At 59.9% G+C, this 11,825-nt stretch overlaps 1 protein-coding gene across 2 annotated transcripts in view; it reads left to right on the forward strand.

Moving 5' to 3' along the window:
- The window catches only part of SHANK2 (SH3 and multiple ankyrin repeat domains 2), a 509,587-nt gene that overhangs the window by 237,590 nt on the left and 260,172 nt on the right, over window positions 1–11,825 (forward strand). For both annotated transcript variants that reach the window (XM_025878755.2, XM_073883345.1), the window contains exon 12: window positions 110–425. In XM_025878755.2, the coding sequence (XP_025734540.1) occupies window positions 110–425 (316 nt within the window). The remainder of the gene's footprint in view (window positions 1–109; window positions 426–11,825) is intronic.

Consider the following 11,825-nt stretch of genomic DNA (forward strand, 5'->3'; position numbering starts at 1 on the left):
CTGCACACTCAAGCGGGCCCTGCACACATGGGGGCTCCGTGCACCCCCGCCCTGCACCCACCATGCCACGCATGCACTCACCCACCTCTCCTTGTTCTCTCTGACCCAGTGCCCTTCCGAGAGGCCCCGGCGTACTCCAACCGCCGGCGGCGGCCCCCCAACACGCTGGCCGCCCCCCGGGTCCTGCTGCGCTCCAACAGTGACAACAACCTCAACACCAGCACCCCCGACTGGGCCGTCTGCTCCGCCACCTCCCACCGCAGTCTCTCACCCCAGCTGCTGCAGCAGACGCCCGGCAAGCCCGACGGGGCCGCCAGGACCCTTGGGAGCTACGCCCCCGGGCCCCGCAGCCGGTCGCCGTCGCTGAACAGGCTGGGCGGTGCCAGTGAGGATGGCAAGAGGCCCCAGCAGTCCTGGCACGTCGGGTAAGGAGTGGCGGGGGTTGGGGAGTGCTGGCGAGGAGCCGGGGGGGCTCCCAAGGGGACCGGGAGAGGACGCCCTCCCTGCACCATGGCTCCTGCTTTCTAGGGTTCGGGGCACACCCAGAGGTTGGCCAGAATGCCTGTTTTACTCCAGGTTGGATATTGGGTCACGTGATGACTGCCCAGGGCAGGTGTAGGGGGCAGGGCTGAGCTTCCGGGGGTGGGGGTGGGGGGCCCTTGGGGCTGGGGCTGGCACTGGGGCCTCGTTTTCCTTCCATGTGCATTGGATTCTGGGTTCTAAAAGTGAAATGTGAGCAGAGAGGGAGCTAAGGCCACCAGCCTGCCCGTTGCCAAGCGTTTTTCCAAGTGCCGCATTTACTGCAAACGCACCTGATCCAAAATTAATGCTCACGCTCAGGCTCTGGGCCCTCCCCGCTTTGCTGTCTCCCCAGCACGCTCTCCACCCGGCCATGCCCCCTTCAGAATTGTTCACATAAGGATGGGACTTCTCGGGGGTAGGCTCACGGCTGGGCCCCAGGGTGCGGGGCTTGGGGCTGGCTGCAGCCGTGAAAGCAGCCCCGGCCCTCGGCCCTGCCAGGCCCACTGTGCTCCGTCTCGGGCCCAGGCCCTGGTCCTTGTGCTACTGCTCCCTCCTGGTTCCTGGTTCCTGCGCCTGCGCCGTGGGGTTCTCAGTGTTTGTCCCCTTGAGCTCTGTCCTCGGGCCGCGGTGGCCCGGGAGGGCCCGCTGACCAGTGTTTCCCTGGCTGCACAGGGCTCTGGTGCAGTGTCGGTGCCCCCTTAGGTCCAGCATGTCACCATTCCACCCCGTTCATTCCAGTTCCCTCCCAGGCCTCTGAAGGCAGCTGGGTGCACCAGGCCCGCTGAGTGAGGCTGGCTGATGCCCCGGCGTTAATAACGTCTGCGATGCTATTTGGGGGCTCTGTCCTACAGGTTCTCCGTCTTCGGGGTGGGGTGCAGGCAGGGAGCCTGGATGGGAGGGGGCGTTGGTGCTTCGCACGGTCCCAGCAGGAGGCTGACGGCTGTGACGGTGAGCAGAGGTGGGCCAGGTCTCCGGATCGGGAGAACGTGCCCGGGGGAAGCACGTCTCCCGGGCCCTGGGTGGGGGAGGTCTCGGGCCTGAGGCTCTGGATGCCAGCCTGCCCCAAGCCCACATCCACACCTCAGCCCCGGCCTCTGCCCACCCGCCTTGTCCTCCAAACGGTGAGATCCACCTTCTGGCTCTGGTCTAGATTCTCTCTCTGAGTCACCCCCAAGGGAGAAGTCCCAGGTGCTAAGAACAGTTTAAAACTAAATTAAAGTCTTCCCCCGAGGCGGCAAATTCCACTTTGCACCATTCACTGGAATTATGACTATAATTTTGAGAAGAGTGTGTCCCCTTCCTCCAGCACGAAATCTAAGAAGAAACTGAAGGCAGGGTGGCCAGGGACCGCAACACTGCAAACAAAACAGTGCTTGTGAAGGGAGGAAAGCCCCCAGGGTGCCTTGCTGGGGCCCCGCCTGGCTGTCCCCCGTGTCCTGTGCGGGTGCATGGGAGGCACCACAGCGGCTGTCCGGAGCACTTGCTACCGGGACCTCCAGGCACGTGTTCTGGGCCACTTACTTCACGCTTTGAGCCTCATCTGCACAGTGCGTGTCGTGAAAAGACTGGCCCCTTGGGTTTGTTTTTAAGACTCAGTGAGTGAGTTTGTGCCCATGCTTGGCACACAGTACGTGCTCAATCCAGGCTGGCCCTCAGGTGGAGCGCAGGTCCACATCGAACCCAAAAAGGGCACTTGGCTGGTTCTGTTGCCTCTGTCACCCAGAGCTGTGGGCAGGGGGACTGACCATCCAGGCTTGCCCAGGACCCCGGGGTTGCCCCCAGTTGCGGGGCTGTTATCTGTCCTGGCCCGGCTGGCACCCTGCCTTGCTGAGCAGTGCCGCGGATAGGAGCCCTGCCTTTGTGCCTTGTCCAGACTTCCTCCCCCACCTCCCCAGCCCAACAAACCTGCCTGTCTCTTGTCTATCTCTTCAGGATCCAGCTCCCTTGCTGGAGGTGGAAGCCATTCTGTGACAGAAGCGATGGGCCCCGGGGTCCTTCCCCCAACACTCCCCTGTCCTAACAGGGGCCTGCCGGGTGCACCTGATTCCCCCTGGGACGTGAGGGAATGGTGGGCATTTGAGCCGCACAGCAGGCTCTCTGCTTCCTGGCTGGGAGACCACGGTCTGGCCTTTCAAACGACGCCTAGGCGTAGAACTGGCCATACAAGACGGCCTAGGTAATGGGGGATGCCAGGTACCGGAACCCACAGCATCACCCCTGGACCTCGTGGGGGCTCAGGGAGGTGGCTGAACCCCTCCACTCAGTCTTTGTCTTCATAGCTCAGAGCTTAACCCCTTCCTGGGGGAGGCGGACCCTGGCTGGGCACGACGCATGGGGCCCTTGCAAGGAGGAAACCGGCTGCCAGACTCAGGGTGCCGCGGGGTGCCCCGAGAGCCCTTACTGATTCTCGCAGAACCCTGGGTGGGGTTAGGAAGCCCCAGGCGGCGGAGGGAAAGGCCCTGCCCCTGCACACCCCTCCATCTACGGATTCTGTCTCTGTGGGTAGCTGTCCCAGCTCTGCTCATCCCCACCGTGTGCCCGCCCAGGACACCTGACTGTTCTGTGCCAGGTTTCCTCCTATGAAGAGTGGGGCTGGTAGTTTGGGAGGAGAGGAGTAAGCTGAATTTGATAACCGTCCACTGCACGTCCCGAGGCTGTGTCTGGCTCACGGGGGCTCCCCAGAAGCGTTTGCTGCTCTGGGTTGTCAGAAAGACCCTCTGGCCCATTGGGCAGGCACTGGAGGGGGTCAGGTGTCACTGTCCAGGCAAAGAAAATCGCATCGGCCCAGTAGAGGGGGACAGCCTCCTGACATGAGGATCTGTGCCCTGGCTCCACACCCCCACCTTGTCCCCCGCGTTCTGCCTCTCTTCCGGTGGGGAATGCTGGACGCTTAGCTCCAGAGTCAGGCAGAGCCCATTTGCCTGAGTGCCAGGCTTAGGCCCCAGAAACCCCAGCCAGGAATACGATGGGCACATCAGTGTGGCCAAACCCTCAGGTGCCGACTGGAAGACTGCGGAGGGGCACCGAGTTCTCCCCAGCTGCCCCAGTCCCTGCCCGGCTCCCTCCCTGGCTGGGCTCTGTGCTGTGGGCAGGGTCAGCGTCCTCCATGGAGCTGGCCTTCCGTAACCAGCTGACCTGAGTGCCGGGCAGGGAGGTAGAAGGCCCACAGAGGTCAGAACCCATGTACCTGCAGCATCTTGGAATCCAGCTTCAGGTGCCAGGCTCCACGGTGGCACCCTCTAGTGGCCCACTGGCGTGCCTTGTCCAGGTCCCTAAGAACTGCGTCCCCGTTGCCCAGGACCCCTCCGGTGACCCAGCAGCCTGCCCTGGCCTCACCAGCACGAGGAAGCATTCTGGTCACCCTCTTATCAAGGGCGCACCTCCTGGGTGGGTTTAGCTCAGCATGGTGGGGAGGACTTGTGCTTTTGAGTGTAGGAGAGATTCATGCAGCCCGCGGCTGGCTGGTGGCCTCCCTCTGAGCCTGAGCCTTTGGGCAGAACCTGGCAGGGGCTCCACAAAGTCTCGTACGCAAGTCACCTTCATTTCCGTGAACCCGGCCATGGGAAGCTGAGGCCGTGCAGGTGTTTGGGTTTTCGGGTGGATAAGACGGCAGATGAGCCCGCAGCCCTCAGGGTGGGGGGCTCGGCCATCCAGGGAAGGTCCAGGTGTGGGGCCACCGGGCCAGCTTCGAGCCTGTGCCTAGGGCCCCTCTGGTAGAAGGTGACATCAATATTACCAGTCTGTGCCCCCCTGAGTAGCGCCTGCACCTCTGTGAGCACCCAGGAAGGGAGGCCAGCCCAAGACAAGGGCCTCAGATCCCAGAGCAGTTTTGCTCACAGAATAGAACCTTTTGAGTGGAGACACAGGTCAGAAGTCAGAGACCGCAGCCCCTTCCGCGGGGTCCTGGAAGGTTCTGGGGTGGTGGGAACCCACCTAGCCCTGCACACCCCTTCCAGGAGACGAGGCTCCCATATTGTCAGGCTTGTGGGTATGAAGGGGTGCGGTGGTGCCCCTCTGACTCCGGTCTTTGTCCACCTCTGTGAGCCCTCTCCCTGCTTCCTGGGGCCATGGGGACCAAAGCGTGGCTCCCCCAGAGGAGCAGAGACCTGGTTTCCTCCGTGAGAACTCAGTGCCTGTCCTGACCCAGAAAGGGAGTCGGGGGGGGAGGGGCAGGGGGAGCTCCAGCCAGCAGGGTGGCGGCAGGACAGGGTTCGTCAGGGTGCGGCAGGCACTGCCCGGCCTGGGGCGCTAATGTCACGTCACTGGGAGGTCAAGAGGAGGGATTCATGAGGAGTGGGGCTCCCCGGGTTTATGTCTGTCACCTGGTGGGGAGGTAGGGCCAGGCCCAGGGGGCCCACCCTGAGGGAGCAGGTGCATCTTGGCTGCTGAGGAATCCATGTCCAGGCACCTCACGGACCACCCCTTCCCTGCCGCTTTCTCTCCTTCCACGTTTAGGGACATTCAGACTTTGCTCTCTCGGTTGGTTGCGTGAATTCATGAATTACCAACCTCCTCTGTGTCGGGTGCTCCTCATGCGGAGGCGAATGCCGTGTCCCCACCCCGGAGGTGAGGGCATCGAGGGCATGCATTGAGACATGTAAGCTCGCAGGGGTGCTGTAGTTGAGGGCATGGAGCCACAGGCGCCCCTGACAGAGCCCCTCAGGGCTCAGAGCTCTGTGGGGGAGATGAGGGGGCTCCATAGAGAAGGGGAGATCCCGAAGTAGGGAAAGCAGTGGGCCAGCTGGGCATCGGGGTGGGGGGTGAGGGGTCCAGTGTGACTGGGGCAGAGAGTGGGGGGAGGTACGAGGAAGGATGCGCATTCAGAACTGTTCCCCATCACTCGGGGGCCCCAGGCGCATGGGACGTCCTGATGACCATCCATCCCCAGACCCCTGCTCGGGGCCTCATGGGGAGGCTGTGGAGTGTAGGGTGCTGTTGCCGGAACAACAGAGGCAGGGCCGAGCCCAGAGCCCATGCTGGGGGCGCAGGGTGCAAGACGGTGGGCGCTGAGGATTCCTGCGTGTCTTCCTGGCTCCAAGGCAGAGGGGGGATGGTGCCGATAGTACAGGGGGTGACGTAGGGTCTGCGCTTTTAAAGTCAGCAGATGGTAAGATCTTGGGACCTTTGGGGTTGGACGTGGCGGTGTCTTCATCAGAGCACCAAACTGACAACGCTGTCCTTCTACCTGTCCCGAGCAAGCCAGGAACCTGGGGACACCCCAGGTCTGGCAGGTCCCTGGTCACCCAGGGTAGCTGGGAACTGGCTCAATTCACTCATCCACATCACCCCACAGCCAGCCACCAATTTTCTGATACTGAGAATTCAGTGATTTAGCTCTCATGCCAAAACAACGTGGTTGGGATTCCATCTGGCTGTTCTTGGACAGATCACAAGGAAATGTTGACAGTTTGGGGTAGGGAACTTCAGACCATCCTCACTGTGCAGGCAGGATAGGGCAGCCCCAGTCTGGCCCTCTGTGCCCCCAGATGGCACTACCAACCCTGGGCCACCGTGGGGCTCTGGCTCCTACTGCCCCGGGGCGCAGCACCTGAAACCGGACATTGTGAGGGTAAGACGCCTTGCCTTACAGGAGCGGTCATGGTCCCCTGGGCTCATCACTGCATGGAGCAAGGAGCCTGCAGGGAGCCCTGGGCTGGCGTCAAGGAGCCAGGATGTGAGGTCAGCTCTGTATCTCTGTGTCTAGGTCACTATTTGTGGAATGAACTTCCATTTTCTCATCTGTAAAATGGGGCTTTGTGAGGCTCGGATTAACCTGGAATGAGAAGATGCTTTAGCTTCTGTGGGGGATCGCACATCACTGCTGGTACCTAGAACCATGGATGCACTCTGGTCTAGAGGGACTAATTCCTTCCTGTTCTTTGACAAAGCCTTTCCAGGCATGGACTGATGGGTTAGGGAACTGACCATCTGCAAAATGGCTGAAGACACAGAGCTCCCCAGATCGGAGCTGTGTTCACTTTGACTTCTCTGCCCAGTGACACACACTCGTACCACCTGGAAGCTGCTGGCTGACGCAGGCCGCTTGTGGCCCCCCCCCCCCCCCGCTTCCAGGAGAAGCAGGGAGTGGTAATGGTGCTAATGTTCCCTGAACACCTGCAAAGAGTGGTTCCTGTTGACTGATTCTCCAGTCACTGTGGGTCATCCCCTCTTACAAGATGGGGAACTAGGCTTCAAGAGGTTAACTCACTTGTCTAACATCTGTAGTAAGTGGTCAGCTGGGCATCTGGCAGGGTCCTTGTGAAATTTGTGTGGATGAGGGAGTATGATGTTTGGGTAAGTGGGAAGATGGATAGGTGGGTGGACAGACGGATGGATAAGTGGAGGGATGGATGTGAGTGACTGGGCGGATGGATGGATGAGTGGATGAGTGGATTAATGGGTAGATGGGTGCATGGATGATGGATGAATGTATGGATGTGGGTGGAGGCATGGATGGGTGGATGGATAGATAAGTGGAGGATGGTTAAATGGATGGATGAATGAATGGATAAGAGGGTAGGTGATTGGGTAAATGGATGGAAGGATAGATGGCTGGATGGATGGGTGGATGGGTGAGTGGATGGGTGAGTGGATGGATGGCTGGATGGATGGGTGGATGGGTGAGTGGATGGATGAGTGGATGGGTGGGTACGTGGATAAGAGGGTGGGTGGGTTAGTGAATGGATGGGTGAGTGGATGGATGGGTGGATGGGTGAGTGGATGGAGGGGTAGATGGATAGATACCATCACCCCCCAACTCAGAGTCAAGCTAAAAATAGAAAATGGACATGCAATCACATATTAGTTTTAGGAAGACATACAAGGTTACTAGCTAGAGACAAGATCATGAGTGTATAACCCTGTTCCGTGACAGTGAACAAGCACATGCGGTGTGTGGTGTGTGCGTGTGCGTGCGTGCATATGGGGGGGAGGTGCCTCTTCTGAAGCTTTCACTGCTCTGTTCTTCCCTCATTCCTCTCCTTCCTCTCGTCCTAACTTTGGGCAGAAAAAGCTGTGCTCCAGCCCGACTTTACCGGTTCAAATACCACCAGCACGTCCTTCCTCCTCTCCCTCTCTCCATCCATCCATCCAACCATCCATCCATCCATCCATCTCTCCATCCATCCATCCATCTACCCCGTCTTCACCCACCCATGCTTCTCTCCATCCACCAGTCCATCCTTGCACCCACCTACCCAGCCATCCTTTCCTTCATGTGCCCAACAGGGAGTGAATGAGCACCGAGTTTGTGCCAAGCACCGTTAGGCACTTGGGATAAAGTCATGAACAGCACAGCCTTCGAGGAGCTTGTATCCAAGTCCGGGGCCGGGTGGGGGGGTGGTGAAAGCCAACAAAGAAAAAGGGTCTATGAATCATACTATACCTTCCCATTATTCACAACTCCTCTTCCTCCAGAAGCCCAAAGTGTGGCTCAGATGATGCTCTCTCCCCAAGACCCAGGGTGGTGACCTATCACGGTCCCTCAGGCTGCTGGCCGCGCAGTGGGACGGGCTGGGCCCCTGGGTCCCCCCACGTGTAGGGAGGGCGCCGATGTGCGAGTCCACACGCCCTGTCAGGCTGAGGCGCTAACTACTGCTGGACGTTTTAATCAGGCCCGGGTTAATAAATCCCGCCGCTCCCCGTTTCGACGTTTCAGCCCCGAGGTGGGAATGTCTCGTTTAACAGCAAGCTCTGCGGGCGTGCTTTGGTTTCCACTGGAGAATAAATAGGTAGCAGACCTACTAATGGTTGTACTCCTCCAACTGTCCTTTCAAAGCGGGTTGCGAAGGACGAATGCTTTAAAAATACCATAAAACAAGATCTGGAAGGACTCTGACGCCTCCAAAGAGCATTAAGATGGAAATTGATGTTTTTACTCCATCGTGTGCACTGTTGAAAGAGGCTCTGGAACAGAGGTGGACGGTGGTGCCTTCTGACTACGAAAACACTCCCAGCCCAAACTGCACCTGAACTCTCATCAAAACACGGGGTGATTCCCATCACAGTTCTCATCAACCGTCTGATTTGGTGGAAAGCCGGCTTTTTCAATGACGACGGGTGGTCAAGCAGCCTGGGCAAGTGCCCGTTCCGGGAGCCTCTGCACCGAGGCGCCTTTTCTACAATGGCAGCTCACCTCCGTAGCTCAGAGCCGGGGCGCACGTCGTGGCCGCCTGCAGCCGGGGGCGAACGCGGCCGCCACTGTTGGCGCTGCAGGCGGCAGGGGCCGCGCCCCATGGTCACCCAGCGGGTGGAGACCCGAGGCCAAGGGGTCTGCCAGGGGCCACTACAGATCCACTCGGCTGAGGACCCACTGTGTGCTGGGCATGGGGTTCCTGGCAGAGAACAAGCCGGATGTGCTCCCTGTCCTTAGAATCAGATAATCAAATAAGCCCCTGGATGAACGAATGACGTGCCCTGGAGAACCATAGGATCCACAGGCGGCCGTGGTCACGGAGGACGGGCCAGAGTCCAGTTTGCATGCAGCGGTCCAGGAGCAAAGGGACACGGTTAGAGCTGAAATTCAGAGAGCATCCCGGGAAGAGCACGTGATGAAGTGGGGAGCTGCGTTGGAGCTGGTCACGCAAGGCCTCGCAGGCCAGGAGTCTGGCGTGGATGCCGACCCCACTGTGGGGCCGGGAACTGTTCCAGGTCAGGGCCCCGTGGAGCATCCCCAGGGAAGCCTTTTCAGAGGTGGTCCTAGGGACAGCCCCCTCGGGCTGCACAGCGAGACAGTTTGGGCAGCAGGCCCCACCCGCCCTGAGGACTAGGCGCTCTGGGAGGACAGCCTGGGAGCATCTCTAGGTTAGGGAGGCAACCCCACAGGCGGTCCCTCTCGCGACCTCACCCTGGCTCAGCAGGTGCTGGGAGCTGGCTTTCAGTAACGTTCTCTGTGACCCCTGGAGGGGTCGTGGGAGCACGTGGCCCAGAGCCATCTGAACCTGACCACCTGCATTTGACAGGAGCTGCGGGCCACGGGCAAGGGGCTCCCCACCTGGATTCCCCCAGACACTGCAGGAGCTGTGGGCCTGTCCGTTGGGCCCAGTAAGCCTTCTAGTGCTGCCCACATAGGAAGGGACCCGGGCAGGGGGAGGGGCCGAGGGTGGGGACCTGCTTTCTGGGAAGAACCCAGAACAGGTTGAGAATGCCGGGAGGGAGCATTGCAGGGGGCCCACCTCCTCGTGGGGGGCTGTCAGAGCTGCCCGGAGTGGGGCCCTCCATCAGTATCTGCACATGTACCCTCCTGCAGCCCCAGCACTGGGTCTTACCCCTGCCATCCCTCAGTGCGGACGTGGCATGTGGACAGTTCAACCACTGCGTACAGAGGTCTAGGGACCTTGGCACCTCGCTGCCTACCCCAAGCCTCTTCTGAGCTGCTTGCGTCCAGGTGGAGTGGCCCTGGGGGCTGCTTTGCCTATTGCAGAAAAACTGGGTCCCCTTAGTCACCAAGACCCATCTCCCCCACCTGGAAGCTGAGGAGGAGGCCCCCCGCATGCCCCGCTCCCTACTCTCCTCTCAGCTCTCGGTCCTGGGCCAAACAAGCGCTGCGTCAGGCTGAGATGAGGTGAATTGAATGAATGAATCATACCGTGAGCAGGTGCCGCTGGCGGCTGGCAGTGTCCTTTCAGGTGGGAACTTGGCGGAGCCATTCTGGCTTTCCTGCTTTCTCTCACATGACGGGCAGGTGACCCAGACTGCCCTTCCTCTCTGCCCTTCCGCTGGCTTGCCACACTGCTCCCGTGGACAGCATGCCTCTTGCAAAAGTCACCTGCTCCAGGAGCCCCTGGCATGCCTGGGCATGCAGGACAGCCCTCACAGGGAACATCTGGGTTTTCTTGTCCATTGATCTGTAGCTGGCTGGCAAGGAGGTCATGTGGGGCCACTGGGCAAGGCCACCTGGGCCAGCAGGATTCTGTGACATCTGTCTGTGGCTTAAATTTGGTTAAAGAAGGCTCTGGGGGAGGAATAGCATCTCTGGAGGTAGGAGAGTATGAGAACAGAGGACTTCTGTCTCTGAGCCCTGGTGGGCACCCAGGAAAGCTCACGTGACCAGCCTAGGTTCCTGTCCACCCTCTGCCCCGTGTGGGTTTGGGTGGGCTCTGGCCACTGGGGTCAGTCCTTCTCCATACTGTTCTAGTGTACATGAGGGTAGACACTGAGTGTCACAGCCTCCAGCTTCGCATGTGTGGACGTGGGCTCCCCTGGCTGGCTCCCCCAGTTGTGACGGTCTTCGTGGCCATGAGTTTCTGACACAAGTGGGCCCCTCCTGAGACCCCAGTGTGGTTCCCCAGGTTGGAATTCCTGCCCACTTTCGTCCACATGCGTTTTTGAAAGCCCCCATCCCAGGAAGACAAGCCAGTGTGACAGCTGGGCCTGTCCCTGGTTAGAACGTGGGTGGGCGTGCTCTCTTTCCCCCACTGGACGTGGCCGGCTCTGGCCTCCCGGAGCCATGGTGCGGGGATGTCATCATGGAAACTGCGTGGCCCGTTTCTCTGTGAGCCTGCCCCTTGAGCACGCATAGCCCCACGTGGGGCCGGCTGGGGCGTGTCTCACTGTCGGACGTGGGCGTGGGAACGTTTGCTCTTTGTGAAATAACGGAAAGCAGGAAGGCGGCTCTGCGTCTGCTGAGAAGTCCGTAGGGCAGCTGGGGCAGTGGCTCGTGTGATCGTGAAAGCTCTCAGACAGTGGGGTTTCCTCACCCGGAGTGGCAGGTGCACATGGTGGAACAGATAAAATGTCAAGAGACCAGGTCTGCCCCGATTTCTGCATCGCTAGGGTCTTTGATTTTTTTTTTTTTTTAAGATTGATTTATTTGAGAAAGAGAGAACGGGTGTGCGTGTGAGTGGGTGGGAAAGGGGGGAGGGGCAGAGGGAGAGAATCCCAAGCACACTCCCCACTGAGCACGGAGCCCGATGCTGGGCTCTGTCTCCTGACCCTGAGGTCCTGACCTGAGCCAAGGTCAAGACTCAGACACTTAACCGACTGAGCTACCCAGGTGCCCCCTGTGTTAAAGTGCACATAACATACAATTTACCACCTTAACTGTGTTTGAGGACAGAATTCTGTAGCATTAAGCACATTCACACTGTTGTGCAGCCGTCCCTACCGTCTGCCTCCAGAACTTCACATCTTCCCAAAGGGAAACTCCGTCCCCCTGAGTCACCGACCCCCCCCCCCCCCCCCGGCCCCGGTGCCCACTGTCCACTCTCCCTCCCCTTGAATCACCGACCTCCATCCCTCCCCCCACCCCAGTGCCCACCGTCCACTCTCCGTCCCCTTGAATCACCGACCTCCATCCCTCCCCC

The sequence above is a fragment of the Callorhinus ursinus genome, unplaced genomic scaffold, assembly GCF_003265705.2.
Source record: "Callorhinus ursinus isolate GAN/ISIS: 27379988/994484 unplaced genomic scaffold, GSC_fseal_2.0 scaffold51, whole genome shotgun sequence".
In the NCBI taxonomy this organism is placed as follows: Eukaryota; Metazoa; Chordata; class Mammalia; order Carnivora; family Otariidae; genus Callorhinus; species Callorhinus ursinus.